This window comes from Melanotaenia boesemani, chromosome 2 (genome assembly GCF_017639745.1).
Source record: "Melanotaenia boesemani isolate fMelBoe1 chromosome 2, fMelBoe1.pri, whole genome shotgun sequence".
Lineage (NCBI taxonomy): Eukaryota > Metazoa > Chordata > Actinopteri > Atheriniformes > Melanotaeniidae > Melanotaenia > Melanotaenia boesemani.
Genome location: NC_055683.1, coordinates 30,989,805 through 31,008,918, shown reverse-complemented (window position 1 = coordinate 31,008,918; position 19,114 = coordinate 30,989,805). Strand labels below are relative to the sequence as shown.

At 39.1% G+C, this 19,114-nt stretch overlaps 1 protein-coding gene across 2 annotated transcripts in view; it reads right to left on the bottom strand.

Annotated features, from left to right (window-relative positions):
• Positions 1–19,114, bottom strand: part of stat5a (signal transducer and activator of transcription 5a) — a 67,974-nt gene that overhangs the window by 20,225 nt on the left and 28,635 nt on the right. The window contains exons 2-4 of one of the 2 annotated variants that reach the window (XM_041970364.1): positions 6,015–6,071; positions 507–650; positions 216–372 (exon numbers count right to left, since the gene is read on the bottom strand). In XM_041970364.1, coding sequence (XP_041826298.1) covers positions 216–372; positions 507–634 — 285 coding nt within the window. In that variant the 5' untranslated portion in view covers positions 635–650; positions 6,015–6,071. The remainder of the gene's footprint in view (positions 1–215; positions 373–506; positions 651–6,014; positions 6,072–19,114) is intronic. The other variant, XM_041970357.1, reaches the window with a different exon arrangement.

Here is a 19,114-nt window from a genome sequence, read left to right as displayed (position 1 = left end):
CCATCCCAGGACCAACACAGAGATAAACAATCATTCACGTTCACACATGCAACCTACACACAGAAACGCCAAGGTTCGAACCTGCATCTTTCATAAAACTCTACTTCACAGCTACCTTCTTGCTCTGAGGCAATGGTGCCAACCAACACACCACCATGCACATATTTATGTACAACATTTTCTAAGGCATTCTAGGTAAAAAAAAAAATACTCACCTTAAGCTGGTTAGCATAGTGTCCCAGTTTGATTTTAAGTAGAAAGCCATCCTCTCCAACCTGGTGCTCAGCCTTGTTTTGCAACTCTTGTATCAGACTGTCCAGCAGGCGTTTAGCCTTGAACTCCTCGTGGGGGTTCTCGAGATCTATGGCATCCCTAATGACATGCATGCAAGCATGTATACAAGATGCGTAGAGGAAATATAGATCAATGCATAAATACTCAGATATGGTAGAATATATCTAGACGGGTTGAAAAAGAACTAACTTAATGAGCAGCAAGAAACTCACCACAGCTGACCCTCTATCCACTGGGACAGATAATGTCGCACTTCAATGGGGAAGTGCTGACCGTACAGCGACTGCATCTGGTGCAGAGCATCTCCCTGAAGCTGCTGGGCCTGGATCCACACTGCCATCTTCAACACCCTGGAGCTGTAAAAGGACTGTGTCATTGATTTCAGAGCCAAATGCACAGTTTTAAGGCCAATACATATATAACAACATGTTAAGTAATAAAAAAAAAGGGGAGAGGAAAAAAGGGGGGGTCACATCAATCCCCCCTTTTAAGAATGATGGTAAAAATAAGCATAACCAGTTCTGCTTTCATAGTGTGCAGTAACAACACTACATATAAACTCTTACTAAATTCATGAGAAAATGTATAAGAAATAACTGAAACACTGTGTTTCTATTACCCCATAAACAGTAATCATGAGAATTCGGAGTTGATTCATTTTAAGAGCTTACTTTTGCAGCATGTTTCTGAATGTTTCATGTATTGAATGTGACCCACTCTTTAACCATTTTGTACCATTCATGCATATATTTGTGTCATTCCTTCATGTATGTATTAGACAGCAAGAAGTTATCCATCTGAAGGGCACTCTTACAACTAGAAATATTAAGAGTGTTGTAAAAAAGGCACGACATCACGCAAAAAGTAAGATGATTTGTTCCCATCACATGGAGAACAGCCGTGGAGGTCAGTGGCTCATCTGCACTGATTGTTTTTGCAATGATATCACTGTTGTCTGTATTTGTATTTATCTACAATATCAATATGAAGATGGAAAGCAATATACAGCAGAAAAACTGAAAAGCAAGTAAAAGCAGTAAAAGTCAGCAAACAAATTTACTTAGTGCAAATTCGCAGAATACTTACTTTCTATTTGCTCTTATCCTCACGCGATGCTAAGGAGCTGGCAGGATTAACTCTGCACAAAGTCTGTCCAGATTGATTTAGACATTTGAGTTCTCATCCTCACTTCCCCAAATAACATTTAGAAGATTTCAGGACTGCAGTATGTGGGAGAAAATAGCTAAAGTCAAGGTTTCTCCACACTATTCTCCACTTCAAGCTGTTTAGCCTGTGCTAAGACTCCCCCCTGTGTGGCTTGATCCTGGACTTCCTGTCAAGCAGAACTCAGGTGGACCGGGTAGGCAGGCCTGCCCCCTCAACACCGGCTCCCCACATGTCTGCGTCCTCAACCCTTTGCTCTTCTTCCTTTATACTAATGACTGGGTAGCCACGGTGTGGTGGTTGGCTGCATTAGCAACAACGATGGGCGTGTTTACAAGGGAGGTGGAGAAGCTGGCACAGTCGTGCCATGTTTACAACCTCCTGCTGAACGTCGATTAAACCAAGGAGATAATTGTGGAGTATGGGAGGAGACAGCTGAGGAATTACTCCCCTTTAAGGATTAATGAAACTCTGGTGGAGAGGATGTGTAGCTTTAAGTACCTTGGAATGCACATCACTGAGGATCTATCTTGGACTCTGCACATAGACTGTCAGGTGAAGACGGCAAGGTAGCGCCTTTTTCACCTCAGACTTCTGGGAAGTTCAGAGTCTCTGAAAATCATGAGGATGTTCTATACTGGAGAGGTGGAGAGTTTTTCTGACTGGTAACATCACTTAGAGCAGGGCTATCCAATCCGGTCCTCGAGTTCTACTATCCTGCAACTTTTGGATGCATCCCTCCTCCAAACATCTGAATCAAACGGCTGAATTACCTCATGTGCATGTCATTCAGTTCCACAGAGGCCTAGTAACGAGCCAGTCATTTGATTCAGGTGTGTTGGGACGCATACAAAAGTTGCAGTATAGTAGATCTCGAGGACCAGACTTGGGCAGACCTGACCTAGAGGTATGGGTACAGTACTGCTCGTGGCCCTGCAGAAGGTGCAGAATGTGCCATGGATACAACACTCCCCACCCTCCAGGACATTTTCATGAGGAGGACGGCAGCCAAAGTGAACATGATCATGAGAGACCCTCATCATCCTAGCAACAGATTCTTTGAGTGGCTACGCTCTGGCTGTCGCCTAAGGCTCATCAAGGTAAACACAGACTCAAAAGGGTCGTCTTCCCTCAGGCTGTCAGAACTGTGAACCCTGCCCTTCAGTGACACTGCCACTGTGTTCTACCTCTGCTGCTCCTTGCACATGTCAAACGGCACCTCATACAAGAAGTAATTTTAACACCTAGCTCCTCCAATAATGTCACTTTAATTGCTGCACTACTCAGAGTATTCTACTGCACACTGCATACAGGCAATAGATACTGTATAGATTGTTAACAGTCTGTTTTAGTATGCACATTACTGCACAACTATTGCACTATGTCCTATTTTATTTATATTCATTATGCCATTTTAGTTTATTCCAGTGGTGTTTTTATTGTGTTTTTCATTGGGTGTAAATTGGTTGTTCCACAGTCTTAGAAGCATGCCTGACTGCATTTCACTGCCATCGTGTATGTGACAAATAAACTTGAACCTTGAACCTGGCAGGAATGTCACATTTCAAGCACAGAGAGGCTGTTTGCTTCCACGTTGCCTGACACTTGAACCTCGGTAGAAGTGTCAAAGAGCAAAATCTCTTGCTAAAACTTATAATGTTATTTCAAAACATCCTGAATATTTTGTAATTTCTCACACTCTACCCTAGCAGCACAGTGTTGTTAGTGCACACACAGACACACACACACACACATAAAAAGCTTTGCATGCGGCTTGTTTTTCCAGTCAATCAATATGGTGAAAAAACTCTCTGCTCAGAGGGATTTAAAAATCATTGTCAAGGAGAGAGAAGCTTTGAAAGATGAAGATGAAGAATTGCTCATCTTCATCTAAAGAAAGATAAACAGCCATCCACAAACTGGAAGTTGGGTGGTTCACTCCCAGCCTCACAATGATCATGAAGCTTACCAATGTGTCCTTGGGCAAAATACTAGACCATGCATTGTCATCAATAGTGTATCAGCGTGTGCATGGCAGGAGAATAGGCTTAATGTCTGGCACTCCATTCAACGGAAAACGTTTATGTGTGTGAATGGATGAACTGAGCTTTAATGCACTATGAATGGTAAATAAGATTAGAAAAGTTCTATAAAAAACAGCAGTTCATTTATATTTAGTTTTTATAATATTAGGATAACAAAACCTTAGTTTATTCAAAATATATCTTAATTATACAGAACCTCTGAATGAAACATACAAAAATTTACTACATGATTTGATATATGATCCAGTCATGACTGACAACCTGGCCAGGTTGCACTCAGCCTCTCACCCTATGACAGCTGGGACAGTCTCCGCTCCATGACCCGGATTAGGATAAAGCGGGTAAAGAAAATGAGTGAATTAGATTTAGCACAGACAGATTTAACTAAATTCAATACTAAAGATCCAGACTCCCTGACAGACTACAACGTGCTCTACTTTCTGTTTCACTTCTTCTGATGCAGCTCCAAGCTAAGAGTGTTTGAGCTGCTCAAGTCTCTTTACTCTAAACATGTTGAAGGCTTAAACTTTGGCTCCACAGTCAATGTTATGTCATGGATGAGAGGGCTTTGTGTTGGGTCACTGCAACTTGTTTCCAGTCAACACACCCACACACCTTTCTCAAAAGTGGCATAGTCACTGTCAGTAAAAGTTAGATAGATATGAGTATGGGGGAAGTTTGTGGTGTACGTTAGTGAGTGTTTTTGTGTGCATGCGTGTATTTGTAGACGCTTGTGGTAATAGAGGTTCTGCTTGACAGTGTGTGCATCTTTTGTGTATCACTGTATACATAACTGACACAAACAAGCATGTTTTTTTTTTCCTTCAAGACAACAGTTACGTAGAAAGGGAAGTTCATCCTCTGTGTCTCTCTGACTCTCTGACATCTATTTCATATTATGTCTCTGCAGTGCATTTCCTTAATCCTACCGCTAGTTCCTAACACACACCTTACTCACAAGGCATTCTCCATACTGCAGCTGCTAGAAGGGATGTGTCTTTTACTTTGACATTTATTTTATTTTTTATTTTTATCTAAGAAGAGGATCCAGCTTATAATTGAGGTGCCGCGACTTGATAATCTGGACATGGTCATAGTTTTAGCACTACATAAAAAAAACTTAATTTTTGCAGAAGATCCCATGCCTTAAACATGATCTTCAGTCATCTGTATAATGAACCATGAGCTGGCTGGATATTGTATTAATTCAATGTAAATGCCAAAAATCTTGTCCTTCTCATGTGATCCCTAGTTGAAGTCTGTGCATGCCTATCACACATCACCCCTTATATTGTAGCTGGGTACATGTTCACCCCTCATATGCCCAGTAAGGTGACATGAGCTCAGAAAGGTAATTCCACTGGTGTTTACATCTTTACACACTAATCATGGCATGCTATGCTATTGCTTCAACACCCATGTTACCCTAATGTACCCTGAACTTAAACTTTTGATCCTGCATTTTGTTCTTATATCATAGAGACAGACTGCAATTTCATCTTCAGAGGACAGGCACATTCATGCTACTAAAGTGGTCAGCATTTCTGTGAGCCCTTCCATGGTTTGATCCATAAGTCCTGACAGATGGCTTCAGTATATTGTTTGCTGAAATCACCCCAGCTGCATTTGGCAGTTCATTTTAAGGGATTTGCAAGTGCCACAATAAAAAGGACTTTATCTGCAAAGACCAAATAAACAGCACAAAGAACTTGATTCAAATGTGGGCAAAAACATGAAATTATGGAGTAAGTAGAGTTAATACTTATTCAAAGCAATGTAAATAATATGTGCATTCTGTACTGCATAGACACTGAGTAAACATCATCCTTTCATTGCTTTAAATCTATAATTTATTTTTTTTATTCACAAAATATATTATTTTTATCCTTCATCTATAGTGTTTCCTTATGGATGCTCGCACAACCCCAAAAGAGCATCAAGTGCAAATTGAATGTATAATCTCCACAGTTTTTATCTAGGAGGGAATCAGCAGCCATCATCAGTACTAAAACTATCAGCTGATTGGAGGAGGAACCAAACAGGAAGAGCATACAGCTTTTCTACCAGCTCTTTCTGTGACACCCACTGTGGGTGTAGAACCATATTTCTGCACCATCCTGCATCACGCTGACATACAAATAGGCCCACACAATACTGCTGGGAGCTGAAGCTTAAAATATTTGTTGTACTGCCAAAAGACAGCGAGAGAATTTTATGTTTACTAGCCTGTCTGGCTCTTTAACAGCTATTAATGGTACAGTTTTCAGGTCCTCTTTTCTCCCGGGTAGCAACTCTTTTCCCACCTCTAAGAGGAAAATCAGATACTTTGTAATTATTTCACTATATTTCAAGCTTCCAAATGTCCTAACATGAACCTGACACTAAAGAACTAACAGACCTGTTTTTGTCATTTTGCTTTATGCATAACGAACTTTCCACACTGTGGCATGTGAGCTATTTAATCACAAACCTCAGAAGAGTACGAAAAATAACTTAATAAATTAACCTTACCTTCAGATCTGTGTTACAGTGTAACAGCAGGAAACTCTAAAGCAGAGCACCACAAACCTGAGACAGACAGAAACAGAGAGACAGAGAACCATAGAAAGAAAGAAAGAAGAGAGAAAGACCAAAAGGAGGAAATGAGTCAACCTTGGGTGCTTCTGAGAAAGCTATCTATTTCCACAGGGACCAGAACATTAACAAAAAGCTTAAGGGGTTAAGAGAAGGACAAAAGGGAAAGTCCACTTGAAAGATTTCTCTTTATCCCAGGTTTTCTCGGACATGTCAACATACCAACATAATTTATGAGAATTTAAAATATTTAAGGCTAAGACATAGACAGGAAAAGCTCCCTTAGTGGTACTATGATTAAATTTTGAAGTTCCTACAATTAAAACAATGTTTGTGGGGAAACCACAAAGATGTTAGAGATATGTGCAAAAATCTGTTCTTATAATTAGTGAATACCCAGATGGTCTTGAAATAATTCACATCAAAAAGCAGTTGATTTCAAGTTTGTAAGTTAAGAATTTACAATGTTGTTGCTAGTACAGAAGAAATCCCTGACTGTGCACAACTAGTGCATTAAACAACACTTCAAAGTTAAATATGATCTCAATACATTTTTTTTGTTTTAACTGATTTACAAAAGGTTGGTTTAATTCAACTAGCCATATTGGGGATGGCAACTCTCTGCCAATACTAGAAACTTGAGAATTTGGAATTTGGATTAGTTTAGTGTTGCCGATACAGAGAACAGCAAACCGCAGACAATACCATGATAAAAAGTAATGATGTTTCTTGTTGGATACAACAAAATCAATGTTTTCTTTTTTTTCAGAAAATGGAAGCAGAAAAAATAAATGAGAACCCAAGCATAACATAAAATTACATGGAAAAGCAATTGATGGGTTTCAGCTAGCTAAGACTGCTGTAGGTGTAGCATACTGTGACAAAAAGGATTAAAATGAGTAATTTTATGGCAAAAATATTCACTTAATTTTCTCATTAAAATATGTTTGATAGACGTGAAGGTATTCTTATCATTTTACCTGTGCTTCTTGACTCACTGTGATATTTTTTTTCCATTTGGTGAGTCTTAAGCACAACCTGACAGAAGATCATGCCTGTCACTATGAAAGACACAGAGGCTTGTTTGACTGAGATGACTCTCATCCTTGGCTGAACTCTGAAGAGACTGAACATCAGGATCCCACATGCTGCCATGAAAAACCAGACAAATATGTGAGCATCTGTATTTTACTGTCTGGATTTTGGCTCAATTCTTTAACACACCTCTGTCCTGCGGCTTGTTTGTTTAATTTTACTCTCGCCCTACCTTAAGAAGTCCCTTCAACTCTGCCTCTTTTAACAAAAACATATGTCAAGGGTTTGCATGTATCTCTTTGCACACAGTAAAAAGAACTTTTATGACTTATCTCTGCTTTAGTAGTATGCATGCTCTGCTATATTTTGCTTTTACTCACCCACTACCAACAACAGGATAAAATTCTGTAAGGATTGGGCAATCCACTGTTCTACAATTACTGATATATTGACAGAAAGAGAAAGTGCAGCATGCACTGGGGGTAAATGGGTCCTCGCTCTCCACATGACTTTCAGCAAATGTTATCATGAAAGACCAGACACACCGGCAAATGAAAAGACTGCAATGAAGCAACTGGACCTTTCCTTAAATGCAGATACCAGAGGGGTGTCATGTCTTCAAGCCACCATAAAAAAGGGGGTTAAATTAATGCTACATGGCAGCCAACTCTAACACACTGTGTGCAAGTTTTGCACTTGACATGTCAATTATTCACCAGGTTAAATTTTCAGGCAAACCATTAAATAAGAAAAATAATTATTCCAAAGTGCTTACGGCCACAGCCAGTTGCTGGTAGCCAACATATTAAATTGAATAAAACCTTACATGCAGGCTTGATGGTGAGTCAACCAACAATCAATTGCCAGGCAACAATCAATGAGCAAAAGTTACAAAGCACCAGGATAAAATGTCTTTTTCTTATATTTTTTTGAGTAATGATTGGTAAATGAAGTATGTTGATACCGAGACAGTTAAAAGTATACTTTGCCCAAAGCCGTAACACATGTGTGGTAACTAATAAATTACAAATCATATGAAGTTATCTATAACAGAGATAATGATAACCAAGGCATTTTTTTTAATAATCAAAAGGAAAATTACCTTAAATGTCATATTTCGACATAACTATTGGGAACCATATAATAATAACCACTCTCTGTACAAGTGTGGCCACCTTTGTTCAGTCTTGTTCAGAGACTGAAAATTTTCTTGCAGGTGCAAGACAGCAATAAGAAATTCCCTGACAGCACAACATGCAGGGAATCAGTAACTGTAAAAAGGAAAACAACTTTCAGTCCAACAATAAGAATAAGTCAATCCAAAATACTAAACAAAACAAAAACCCACAAAAAACAATTAAATAAAACACACACACAAACACACTCATAAAACAACCTGACTTCTACCCTGGCAAACCCATCACGGATCATCAGTAGGGGTTCTCTTTCATCATTACTACCTTTCTTTTCCAAAAGAATAAAGATGACCTTGGCACCAGCTTCAAAGCCATTTTCAGCCCGACACATGCTTTTAGTTGTACAGCTTGAATTTACTACAGACACCTCTGCCAACATATTTTCTTACCCTTCTTTTGTTTCCTCCGTCTCAGACACACGAAAATGTTTCAGTAGATAATGCAGCTAAGCCAATTTATCACCCTGATAACACAGCACACTAATTTCACTCAACTAATAAACTGCCACTTGAACGAATGAATCCAATTTGACTTTCTGCTCTTGGTTTTTATTTTTTCCAATACCAAACGAGCTGCTGTGGGATCTCGAGTTATATTATGTGTTCCTCCTGATATTGGCAACTGTGCACGGAACAGCTACATTTCTTTCTGTTTCACCCACTGTGCAGAATAATAGCATATTTATGAGTTAGAAATTGCTGGATGAGAAAGGGTTCCAGCTAGCATTACACAACTGCTAAAAACAAACAAATCAAAACCCTGTTCTAACCCAGCAAAGGCTTGTCATACTGACTCAAAGAGGCCAAAAAACAAACTATTCATGACTGCCTCATTTTCACTCCTGATTACTGGGCTTTTTCATAGTCCTCTGACATTTGCAGCAAAGATAGGCTGTCAGTCTGACCCTACGTAGAATGCTAAAAAGATATCAAGAATTTATATATATATATATATATAAAAAAACAAAAAAACACTGTGTAATGAAGCAAATCACAGCTTCAAAAAATATGAATACATTTTTTTTAAACAGACAAAATACCAACCACAGAAAATCAGATAGTACTCAGCTGTAGAAAGATAATACTTGCTAAGCAAGGAGGAGTTAAAAGAAATGAAATGTTTTCAAATAAAAAGCTTTAAATCGACGAAAATGTTCCAGAAAGATCACTTTGTGTGCCAATGTGCAAAATATCATAATATGAACAAGTGATAGTGAAATGTCATCACTGTCCTTGCTGCTGTGTGAGCTTGCAGCAGTCAGCACAGTACAAGCAGTGTGTATGAATGGCACAGCTGAGAGGTTTTGGCATGTTCAGGTAAACAAATAACCTTTCTGGGGAAGACTGGCATGTTCATTCATTTACCTGCCCGTGATGCGAAAAAAGACAAATACACACTCATGTCACCCACTCTTTCCTCTGAGGAAAGTTGCTATTCATCAACGTAAGCAAGTACTTCCTGTTAGGAAACTGAAGTGCCACCCACCGCTCAAACCAATCTTACCCTGTGAACACAGAGAAGAAAGGGCACAAAAACAAGTCATACGATTCTACTGATAGCTTCAGTGAATTTTGATGGGATCAGATTAGTGTTTTTTGATTATTAACTACATGTAGCACTGGTTCCAAAAGTTCAACAAGGCCAGATCTCAGCTTCTGTTGATGCTGAGTACAGTGAGTGTAATTGCAGTAATTTGATATATAAAGCTTGTCCGTTACTTCAACAAAGAAGATGTTGTCGTTGACACATGTCCTCGTTCCCTGGTGTTTGGGCTTTTCATCCAGCTACTCTAAGTAATTTCTGTTTTCTCATGCTGTCAAACTAACCATAATCTTAATTTTGCCATCACAACTTTCACCCAAGAAGCTTCTTTTCAAGCCAGTCAGTTTGATCGTTCTTCTTCAAAACTTTCTCCTGATCTGTCATTCCCTAGTGTCTGTCATAAACTAGCGTCTACATCATAGACTATCCGATCCCCTCCTTCACTCACGTCACTGCTCCAATGTGATGATAGACTGGAGACTGATATTCAAACTAAATTATTTTAAATTAATCTCTTGTACATAGATATTTTTTTTGTATCCAATTCAGTTGATCTCTCCTTTTTTAAGCCTTGTGCTTTATTTTCCTGCATCCATCTTTCTTGTTGCAGAATGATGTTCCCACAACATGACACAGTACTCACCATGTCTGACTGGAGGGATGATGGAAACTGGGTGATGTTGATTGCAGGCTTGCCTCCACATATGCTTTTGAGATGTTCAATCATTTAACCTCAGTATCACCGTGTGATGCGTTGTTCCATTTAGAGATCTTTTTAATTGAAATAAATAACCTTTGAAGGGTAGTTGAACGTTTCATTAGCTGTTATTTGTAACTGTTTGTGAATATAAATAGATTTTTTTTCTTTAAAAGAAAAAAGCCAGTATTTGAAATGTGTTTGTAGACTTATAGCCAAGATTAAACACAATTTCCACCTGGCCATATATCGCTTAAGCCAATTTAAACAGACGACAACATAATTACTATTGTAAACCGCTACCATGCTGTGACTTGTAAATATTTAATATTCACATTTATTCCAACTGTTATAAAATTTTTGTTTCATTTATTTGTTTCTTCAATTTTTGTTTTAAGAATTTAAAGAATATGGCTCAAAAGTATGACGACAATGGTCAAGACTAAAGTCTTAATCGAACTGCATCACGGTCTGATCTCTCAGTATTTAAATCATATGACAGTTTTGACTCAAGAGTCAAAGGAATGTTTCCTTTAATGCATACAGAATACACAATCAGAAATTAGAGGAGGACATGGGAGACTTGTTGTCACAGAGAAGCACATGACATATAAATGTGCCAGAAGCTCTAAGGCAGGGACAGATGACTACAAGAGGGTCTTTGTGTTGTCCAACCTGCCCTGAGGTCATGTTGCTATGCTTCAACCCACATCCCATCACGCTGTCAACATGAGGAAGCTCCCTCATTAGCTCCGTAATGTGCATTTGTGTGTGCACGCACATGTATACTTGTTTGTCCTGTGATGACAAGGCTCATGTTTTGTATCACATTTGAATGTTGAAAAAACTTAATTAAATGAACCTAAATGAACACTAAAAAAAGGAACACATTTGATGGGTAAATCACATTAAGAGCTGCACATCTCTGTCCTGCGGACATTTTTTTTATCACCTACAATGTCAGCTTCTGCTGTTATTTCACCACACAACAGACTAAACAGGAAACAGACCTGACTACTATCAGCTTAATTTTGAGCCGTCACTGAAAAAAAATTAGCCAACATTGAGTTAAAAACTACTTATCAGACAAATTGTGCTCACAATAGAAGCTTTTGAAAGCTAAATTGTCTTATATTTGAATGTCTACATGTATAATAAGGTGGAATCAAGGTAAATCAGTTCACTGAGAGGAAATTAGAACACATCAATTAGCCGTGATAGATTTATTGAGATAAGATAACTGGAGAGTGAAGAAAGGCATTGAATGCTGTAGGTAAGCTGGGAAAGAAATTGAGTGAACATGCACATTAACATAACAGTTACACTGATAAATAGCTAAAAGGAATAAAGGACACTGCCAGGGGAGTAGATAACAAAAGCAAATTAAGAGACAGAAAAATGGCCTCCAGCAGCAGTACAATTTATTTGACTGTATTATCTCATATTTAATGATGTCTGAATACCAAACAGAGAACTGTGTAAACAATTCAGTCAGTATGATGTGACACAAAGTAGTATGTTTTTGCTGCAGTACTTGGAGCAGTACTGACAAGAGAGAAATGAGTCAGTGCTCTTCATTTTAAAATGATAATTAGTAGAGACAGTGGTAACAGTCTAAATAAAATAAACCCAATTTAAACTGTTGATGCTTTTAAAATGTAGGATATCTGTTAAATAAATAATAGTAATAATAATAATGAACAATGGTTGTCTCATAACTGAGATAAAAAAAAAGTCTAACTAAACAGACGTACAAGAGATCGTTACAGGGTGAAATCTGAGCTCCTGAATGAAACTGATATTTTGCACGTCTTTTATTTTTGTGCTTTTCGGTACCTAAACCCGCACAGCCACACTTCAGGCTGTCAGACAAAATAGGATTGTGAAAAGAGAAAAGTTGCTTGCGCATGGCCTCAGGTAACTAGTTCCCCACAGAGCTGAATTGGAGGCCTGAGGATATCCTGTGTGCTGGCTGCGATGATGAGCAGCAGCAGATAAAAGGAGGTGATCTTCTGCGACCAGCATGATATCAACACTTTCACTCAGGTGATCAATGCCCCTGTTGGGTTTATTGTGTACATACTATCAACACTGTCAGGACAAAACTGACAGAACTCTTTTGTTTTTTAAACTCTTGAGACCTCTACAACCTTTTTCAAAGTAAGCAATTAGTACCTGTGTGTCCACACTGGTGCTGATGGTTGAAACTGTCCATTTTGACTTATGGGTGTTTATTTGTGTGGATAAAAGACTTTCAAACATTCATGAATCACACAACATCTAAAAGTGTACAGTATATCATGTCTCTGTGTTCAGACTTGCTTGACTTACAGCAGTCTCTGTTCTTGTTCAAGAAAACAGAAGAGGGAAGGAAACAGCAGTCACGTTAACAGAATTTCACAGACCAATGTATGCAGTCACAGTAATGACACTTGGATTCTTCCTGGCTGGAAAAACAACTAAAGTAATCCTTTTAAAGCTGACATTCTATTAAAGAAATAAAGGTTTGTTATATAAGCTAGCTCTCAATGCTCAAGGCTTTCAAGTTAAAATAAGGAAAAATGGCCTGAAAGCAGATAAGTGTTGGTCATTTTAAATGATCAGGGTTGGGTATCGTCACTATTTTCCTGAATCGATTCGATTCGATTCACAGCAGCCTGTTTTGATTAAATCCGATTTGATTCGATATTGATTCCTTTACAGCTAATTGTGTAACACCAAATATTTTTATTGAATATTTGAATATTAAAGACATTCTCAGATAACTTTTCTGGTTTTCTGAAATACCATAACAATACAGTGTTTCCCTCAATTCACAGCCAGAAATGTTGTGATTAAAAAAACCCACTGAGGACAGAAAAAAATTTAAACTATTTTTAAAGTTCTGATGAAACCATTACAAAACTGACGTTTTCAAGGCATCATGTTAGCAACTTTGAGCTTTTCTAACAGCCTGTTGTTTGTTTTGGACTTGCTTTCAAAAGTCAAGTTGCTTGTTTCTGTCACAAGATCAGGCAATCCAGCAGCAGTGTGGGAGCAGAACGGGATGGCTGCAGGCTAAATAAAAACATGTTTTTTGAAAACACACTCCATGGTGTGGGTTTTGAAATATGTGTATATAATTAAAGCTTTGGATGAGAACAAGTAATGTTGTGGCGTAATCTGAGCATGATCTTAAATATGCCATATTTAGGAAGAAATCATTATCCAGAATATTAGTGATATGTGCACATAGCTGATGGCAGTACTGCTCTGAGTTGTTTCACACAGCTGAGAAAGTTTGTTTCACTCTTTTATTGTTGGACTTAAAAAGCTACAGATAATAGGGACATTTCAAGCTTGTATCGATTAGCTCCAAATTAACTACATTCACACTGCAAGACTTAAATACTACAATCTGATTTTTTTGGGAGAAATCAGATAATTTGCAGTCCATGGTTGTTCACATTATATGGGGCTGAACAGTGATGTAGCATGAAAATACCAGGGGGCTTGAACAGGGGTCTTTCTGTGTGGAGTTTGCATGTTCTTTCTGGGTATTCCATTCCCAAGACATGCATGTAAGGTTAATTCCCCCCTAGGAGTGAGTGTGCGTGGTTGTTTGACTATCTGTGTTAGCCCTGCGATATACTGGCAACTTGTCCAGGGTGTGTCCAGGGTGTCAAGAAATTTTAATTAAAACAAAAACAATAAATATATTTAAAAAATTAAACATGGGGCTCAGACAGGGAAAACCGGCAAAACTGCCAGTTGTATTTAAAAAATTTTTTGGGGGAAAAAATATGCTGTTCATCGTTGGGATCGTGTTTGTGAAGCTGAAATATTTCCTCTCTGCGTGTCAGACTGATCTATGAGCAGTGAGTGAACCAATGTGGCCTACTCGGAATCCTTCCGAACCTCTCGATTAGCCAGCATCGCTCGCGTGAAAGCGTGAGAAGCCACTCAAATGCGTGAGTCTCACGGCCAATGCGTAACAGTTGGCAGCCCTGTGAACAAATGCGGAATACCGGCTCGCACAAGTTAAGTGGTTGACCACGGTCCCGTGCTGCAACATGCTGCTGTCACGTATGACACGAGGGAGATCACTGCGCAAGAAACGAGAGCGTTCAGTCGAGATACTCCATAGTGAAACCTGTTGTCATGCACAGCCTATGATAAAATAAGATAGAAAGGTGGGGGGGTCAAACTAAAACTATCGCGGCTGGCAAACTTGTCGCGCTCCTTTTTTCCTTACCGTGCAACTGACTTATTGCTTATCGCGACAGACCTATGTAGGACGTAATGTAGAACTTTTGCGTGCAATTAAAATTCTTTGTGTGTGCGGGCACACTCTTTTTCTTTGTGGCATGTGTGTGTGTGTGTTGCCCTGCACCTCAAGAAAGTTTGATGTGTGTAGAAACACTTGCTTCCTCACATAGAACGGGAAATTTTTCATACCCCTCCGTTTGAAGTGTCACTCTGAAAAATCTTAGTTTGAAGGGGTATATAGCCCTACCACTTACCCCTACCCCTCTGTCCTAAAAGAAATTGGGACACCCCTAACCCTACACATGAACGCGCAAAACGGAGGGGTAGGGCTAAGTGGTAGGGCCAAGGGGTGAAATGGGATTCAGCCTTATTCTTGATCTCACTGATGAAAAATTGGACAAAGTACTATTACAGCATTCTTAAATAATTTCTTCGGCAAACAATACAATTGCTGTCAAGAATTTGTCGTAACAGCATAACAAAAAAGCTAATCCAGAAGTAGTCAGGATTCTTCTCCGGATAAGCAAGTTGAATGTGTCAAAAGGAAAAATGACACAATATAGTCAATGTGACTTCCTGCTTCTGAAATAGACAAAGAAAAAAAAAAACAGCATCAGCAATTAAACTTTGGAGTGATGTGGCATTCTGGGAGTTGTAGTTTGTCTTAGTCACAAGCTAGTAATGATGTAGCATTTAGATCTGGATGGGAATGTAACACCACACTACTACATGTCTCCCTCCTGATGCCATAACAATTTATCATTGTGCAAGCATAAGAAAAAAATCATCCACCAGCATGGACAAGAAAAGAAAACACCACAGTGAAAAGAAGGCGCATGCATGAAACAGAGAAAAAAATCTAAAACTTTCCAGTTGTCTTCACCCACTGCAGAGCCTTTGCTTATCTTCCATGTAAGTCAGCCACTTCTCCAACAGCAGTCTTAAGCAATCCTTTACTTCTGTGTGGTCAGCCGGAGCTGTGACTGATCAAAACACCAGTAGGCTAAATGATACAGCAGTACCATGAAGTGATATGAATCATAGAGTCATAATATATTAAAACGACAGAAGCCTGCTAGACTGCATGATCCAGCCTGTAAAATAAAATCCGCTATACACAGAGAAGGTAAACACTACATGGCTGCCTGTGAAAGGACTACACATCATGAAGTGATACACGCATTTTTAGCTAATGACTGTCACTTTAAGGAAGTACTGTGGTTTATCCTTGTTTTTGAAAAGACTTCACTTTCACAATGATGGCCCTTTGCAACCTTGTGAGAGCAGAAGACTATTTAAAAAATGGCCTTCGGAGAAAAATTACAAAATCTTTCCAGTCAATTGTGATCATTAGTTATAGCTCATAGAGTCGTTTTCGAGTTTACAGTGAGTACTTAAAAACTCAAAACACCCTTGAATGTTATCACTCCAACATGCTAACATGCTATCATAGCAACAAAAACTGCAAATATTTTAAAAATGAACCACTTAGTAAAATAAATGCTTTTATTTTTTAAATATCTAGAAATTAAATGAACAGTACACACTACAGAAAATATCTTAAAGATCTTTAAGTGTTCTAAGTTGTTTTTCTTTTTTTCTCAAATGACAGCCCATGTAAGAATGAATGCACGCTGTGCCATTCAGTAACTGATGGGGAAAATGAAAACCTGCAGTTTTCTGCTGCTGTGCTCACTGAGTGCTTGAGTCACAGCGTGACCTCGTGAACCCCAGCTGGCGTGCAAGTCTCTGAACGCCCAGCCATAAACCGCTTTCAACTGTTGTTTGCTCACTTAGTGTTCTGTTTTGTTTCACCACCTCAAACTGTCCAGCTTTCTGGACATGTACCTAAAAGCAAATCAGAGGTGAGAAGGGCTTCAACCTATATGAGGAAGCAGTGTTGTTTTGACTCTTTTCTTTGTTTAAATGCTGAAAACACTCTTAATACTATAAAATGAGAGCAAAGTAGGGACTAATGACCTGTCAAGGGTCTACTACATCTCTCGCCTGATAGCAGCTGGGATAGGGTTATGTTAACCCTTACTGCTATAGTCTTGCATTCTTATATTTGATATTTATAAATATGCACCTTCACTTTTAAAATCTAATAAATAAATGAATTATTAAAATTAAATAAAGTAACATATGCAAATGTAAACAGGTGATACAAGCGAGCAGCTGAGCTTACCTTTGTTATAACTGTTTTCACATCTGTTGTCATGCTGCTTCACACAACAACCCTTCAAACACCAGGCACAGCAACATATCATGTCAGGATCTTGCTATATCATTGTTCAAATGTTTTCATTTTATGTTTTGTAGTTATAAAAAAAAACAGCCAATACTGATTATTATAATATTAAAAGCAGCTATGTCTTCACTTTTCTTATCTAGCTTTGCCTTATCCATGACAGTAACAAGCCAGTGAGCTTAATTTCTTCTTCTGGTGATTAAATTTGGCCTCTGTCACATTTACGCATTTGTGCAGAGAAGTCTGTATTTGTTAATAGGTGTCTACACTTATTATATGTGTGCATTCATGCATACTGGTCTCATCTAAGAACACAGTGGATGACATTATATAATCTCTGGACCATGGGGGAGAGTTTAAATGTGGAAACAGCCTCCAGTGCAAGTAAGAGGGATTGGAAAAACCAGTTTGCTGAAGTGAAGCTGCTTCAGAAGCAGAACCCTGCAGCCATAAAACCACTGAGTCAAGACAGACAGCAGAAGGGACCAGCTAGCTGTTGTCACTGTCCAGTAGTGGGCTATAATGAGCCATCAGTGCAGACATCAGTTGTAAGCCCAGCCTGTGACCTTCTAAATCAACACATACCTAATAGCCCATCACTTTTAATCTTAAACCATTCACTCCAGTACAGTGAAGACAAAGCACAGCATTGTTGTCCACAGAAAAGTCTGAGGAGACTTAAAAACACAACCCATCAAAGATCATTTATACATAAATGCTTACATTTTTGCTAAACATATTAGAGTGAGCTATGGAATATGGAGTCAAACAAGCTAAGCTTCATTGTTAGAGACACGTACGACTTACTGCCCTCCCCCACAAATTTACATCTCTGGCTTGAAGAGAATCCAGCCTGTCACCTCACCGCCAGCAACCATTAAAACAGCAAGTAATGAAAGTGCCTTATTCAATAATTGCAGGTACTAAACTGCTTACAGAAGCATTAAAAACATGATAAATATCCAGTTATGGTACATTTAGTAACAGATAAACAAAAAATCTGCTATTAATATACAATTAATCGAAAGTTAACTCAGGACACAAATAGGATTAATCATGCCCTAGGGGAACCCAGACTGCCCTTTCTCCGGCCACATTCACCAGCTCTTCCGGGGGGATCCATAGGCGTTCCCAGGCCAGTCAAGAGTAGTAGTCCGTCTAGTCCTGCGTCTTCCCAGGGGTCTCCTCCCGGTGGGACGTGCCCGGAACACCTCACCAGGGAGGCATCCTGACCAGATGCCCGAGCCACCTCATCTGGCTTCGCTCAATGCGGAGGACCAACAACTCTACTCTGAGCCCCTCCCGGAAGCTTCTCACCCAATCTCTAAGAGAGAGCCCAGCGACCCTGCAGAGAAAACTCATTTCGGCCACTTGTATTTGCGATCTCGTTCTTTCGGTCACTACCCACAGCTCGTGACCATCAGTGAGGGTAGGAACATAGATCGACCGGTAAATCGAGAGCTTTACCTTTTGGCTCAGCTGTTTTATTCACCACAACAGACTGATGCAGAGTCCGTATGGGATGAGCTTTGTGCCACTGGGGAGCGAATCTGAGTTCTTTATATTTGAATTTGAATCATTCAATTTAAATCTGAATATGCCTGTTTGAATAATTGCTTCAAAAAACTGAATCCAAATGACCATATTTGATATTGAATCTTTGTTTTTTTTTTATGTGTATTGTGGTAAAGTTGAAACTTTTGTATTTGAAAAATTCAGATCTGAAATTCAAATTCAGATCTGAAATACAAATTCAGATCTGAAATTCAAATTCAGATCTGAAATTCAAACTGTTGTGCCACACATCCGGGACCTGACGTGAGGCAAAACTAGTCGATCGCAGATGGAGTAACGTCAGTTTTGTGTAGTTGTTCTTAACGGCTACAAGCAGAGGGAGGGCGAGCGGAGGGAGAGAGAGAGAGAGAAATGGAGAAACGCTAAGATCCAGGCCAGCCACTTTTGCTACAACAGCAGTTACCGTTTCTGCAATGACACTTGCCGTTTCTGTAGCAGTAGTTACCGTTTCCTCAAAGGTCTCAGCGGTTTGCCACTGTGGGCTGGTTGCAGA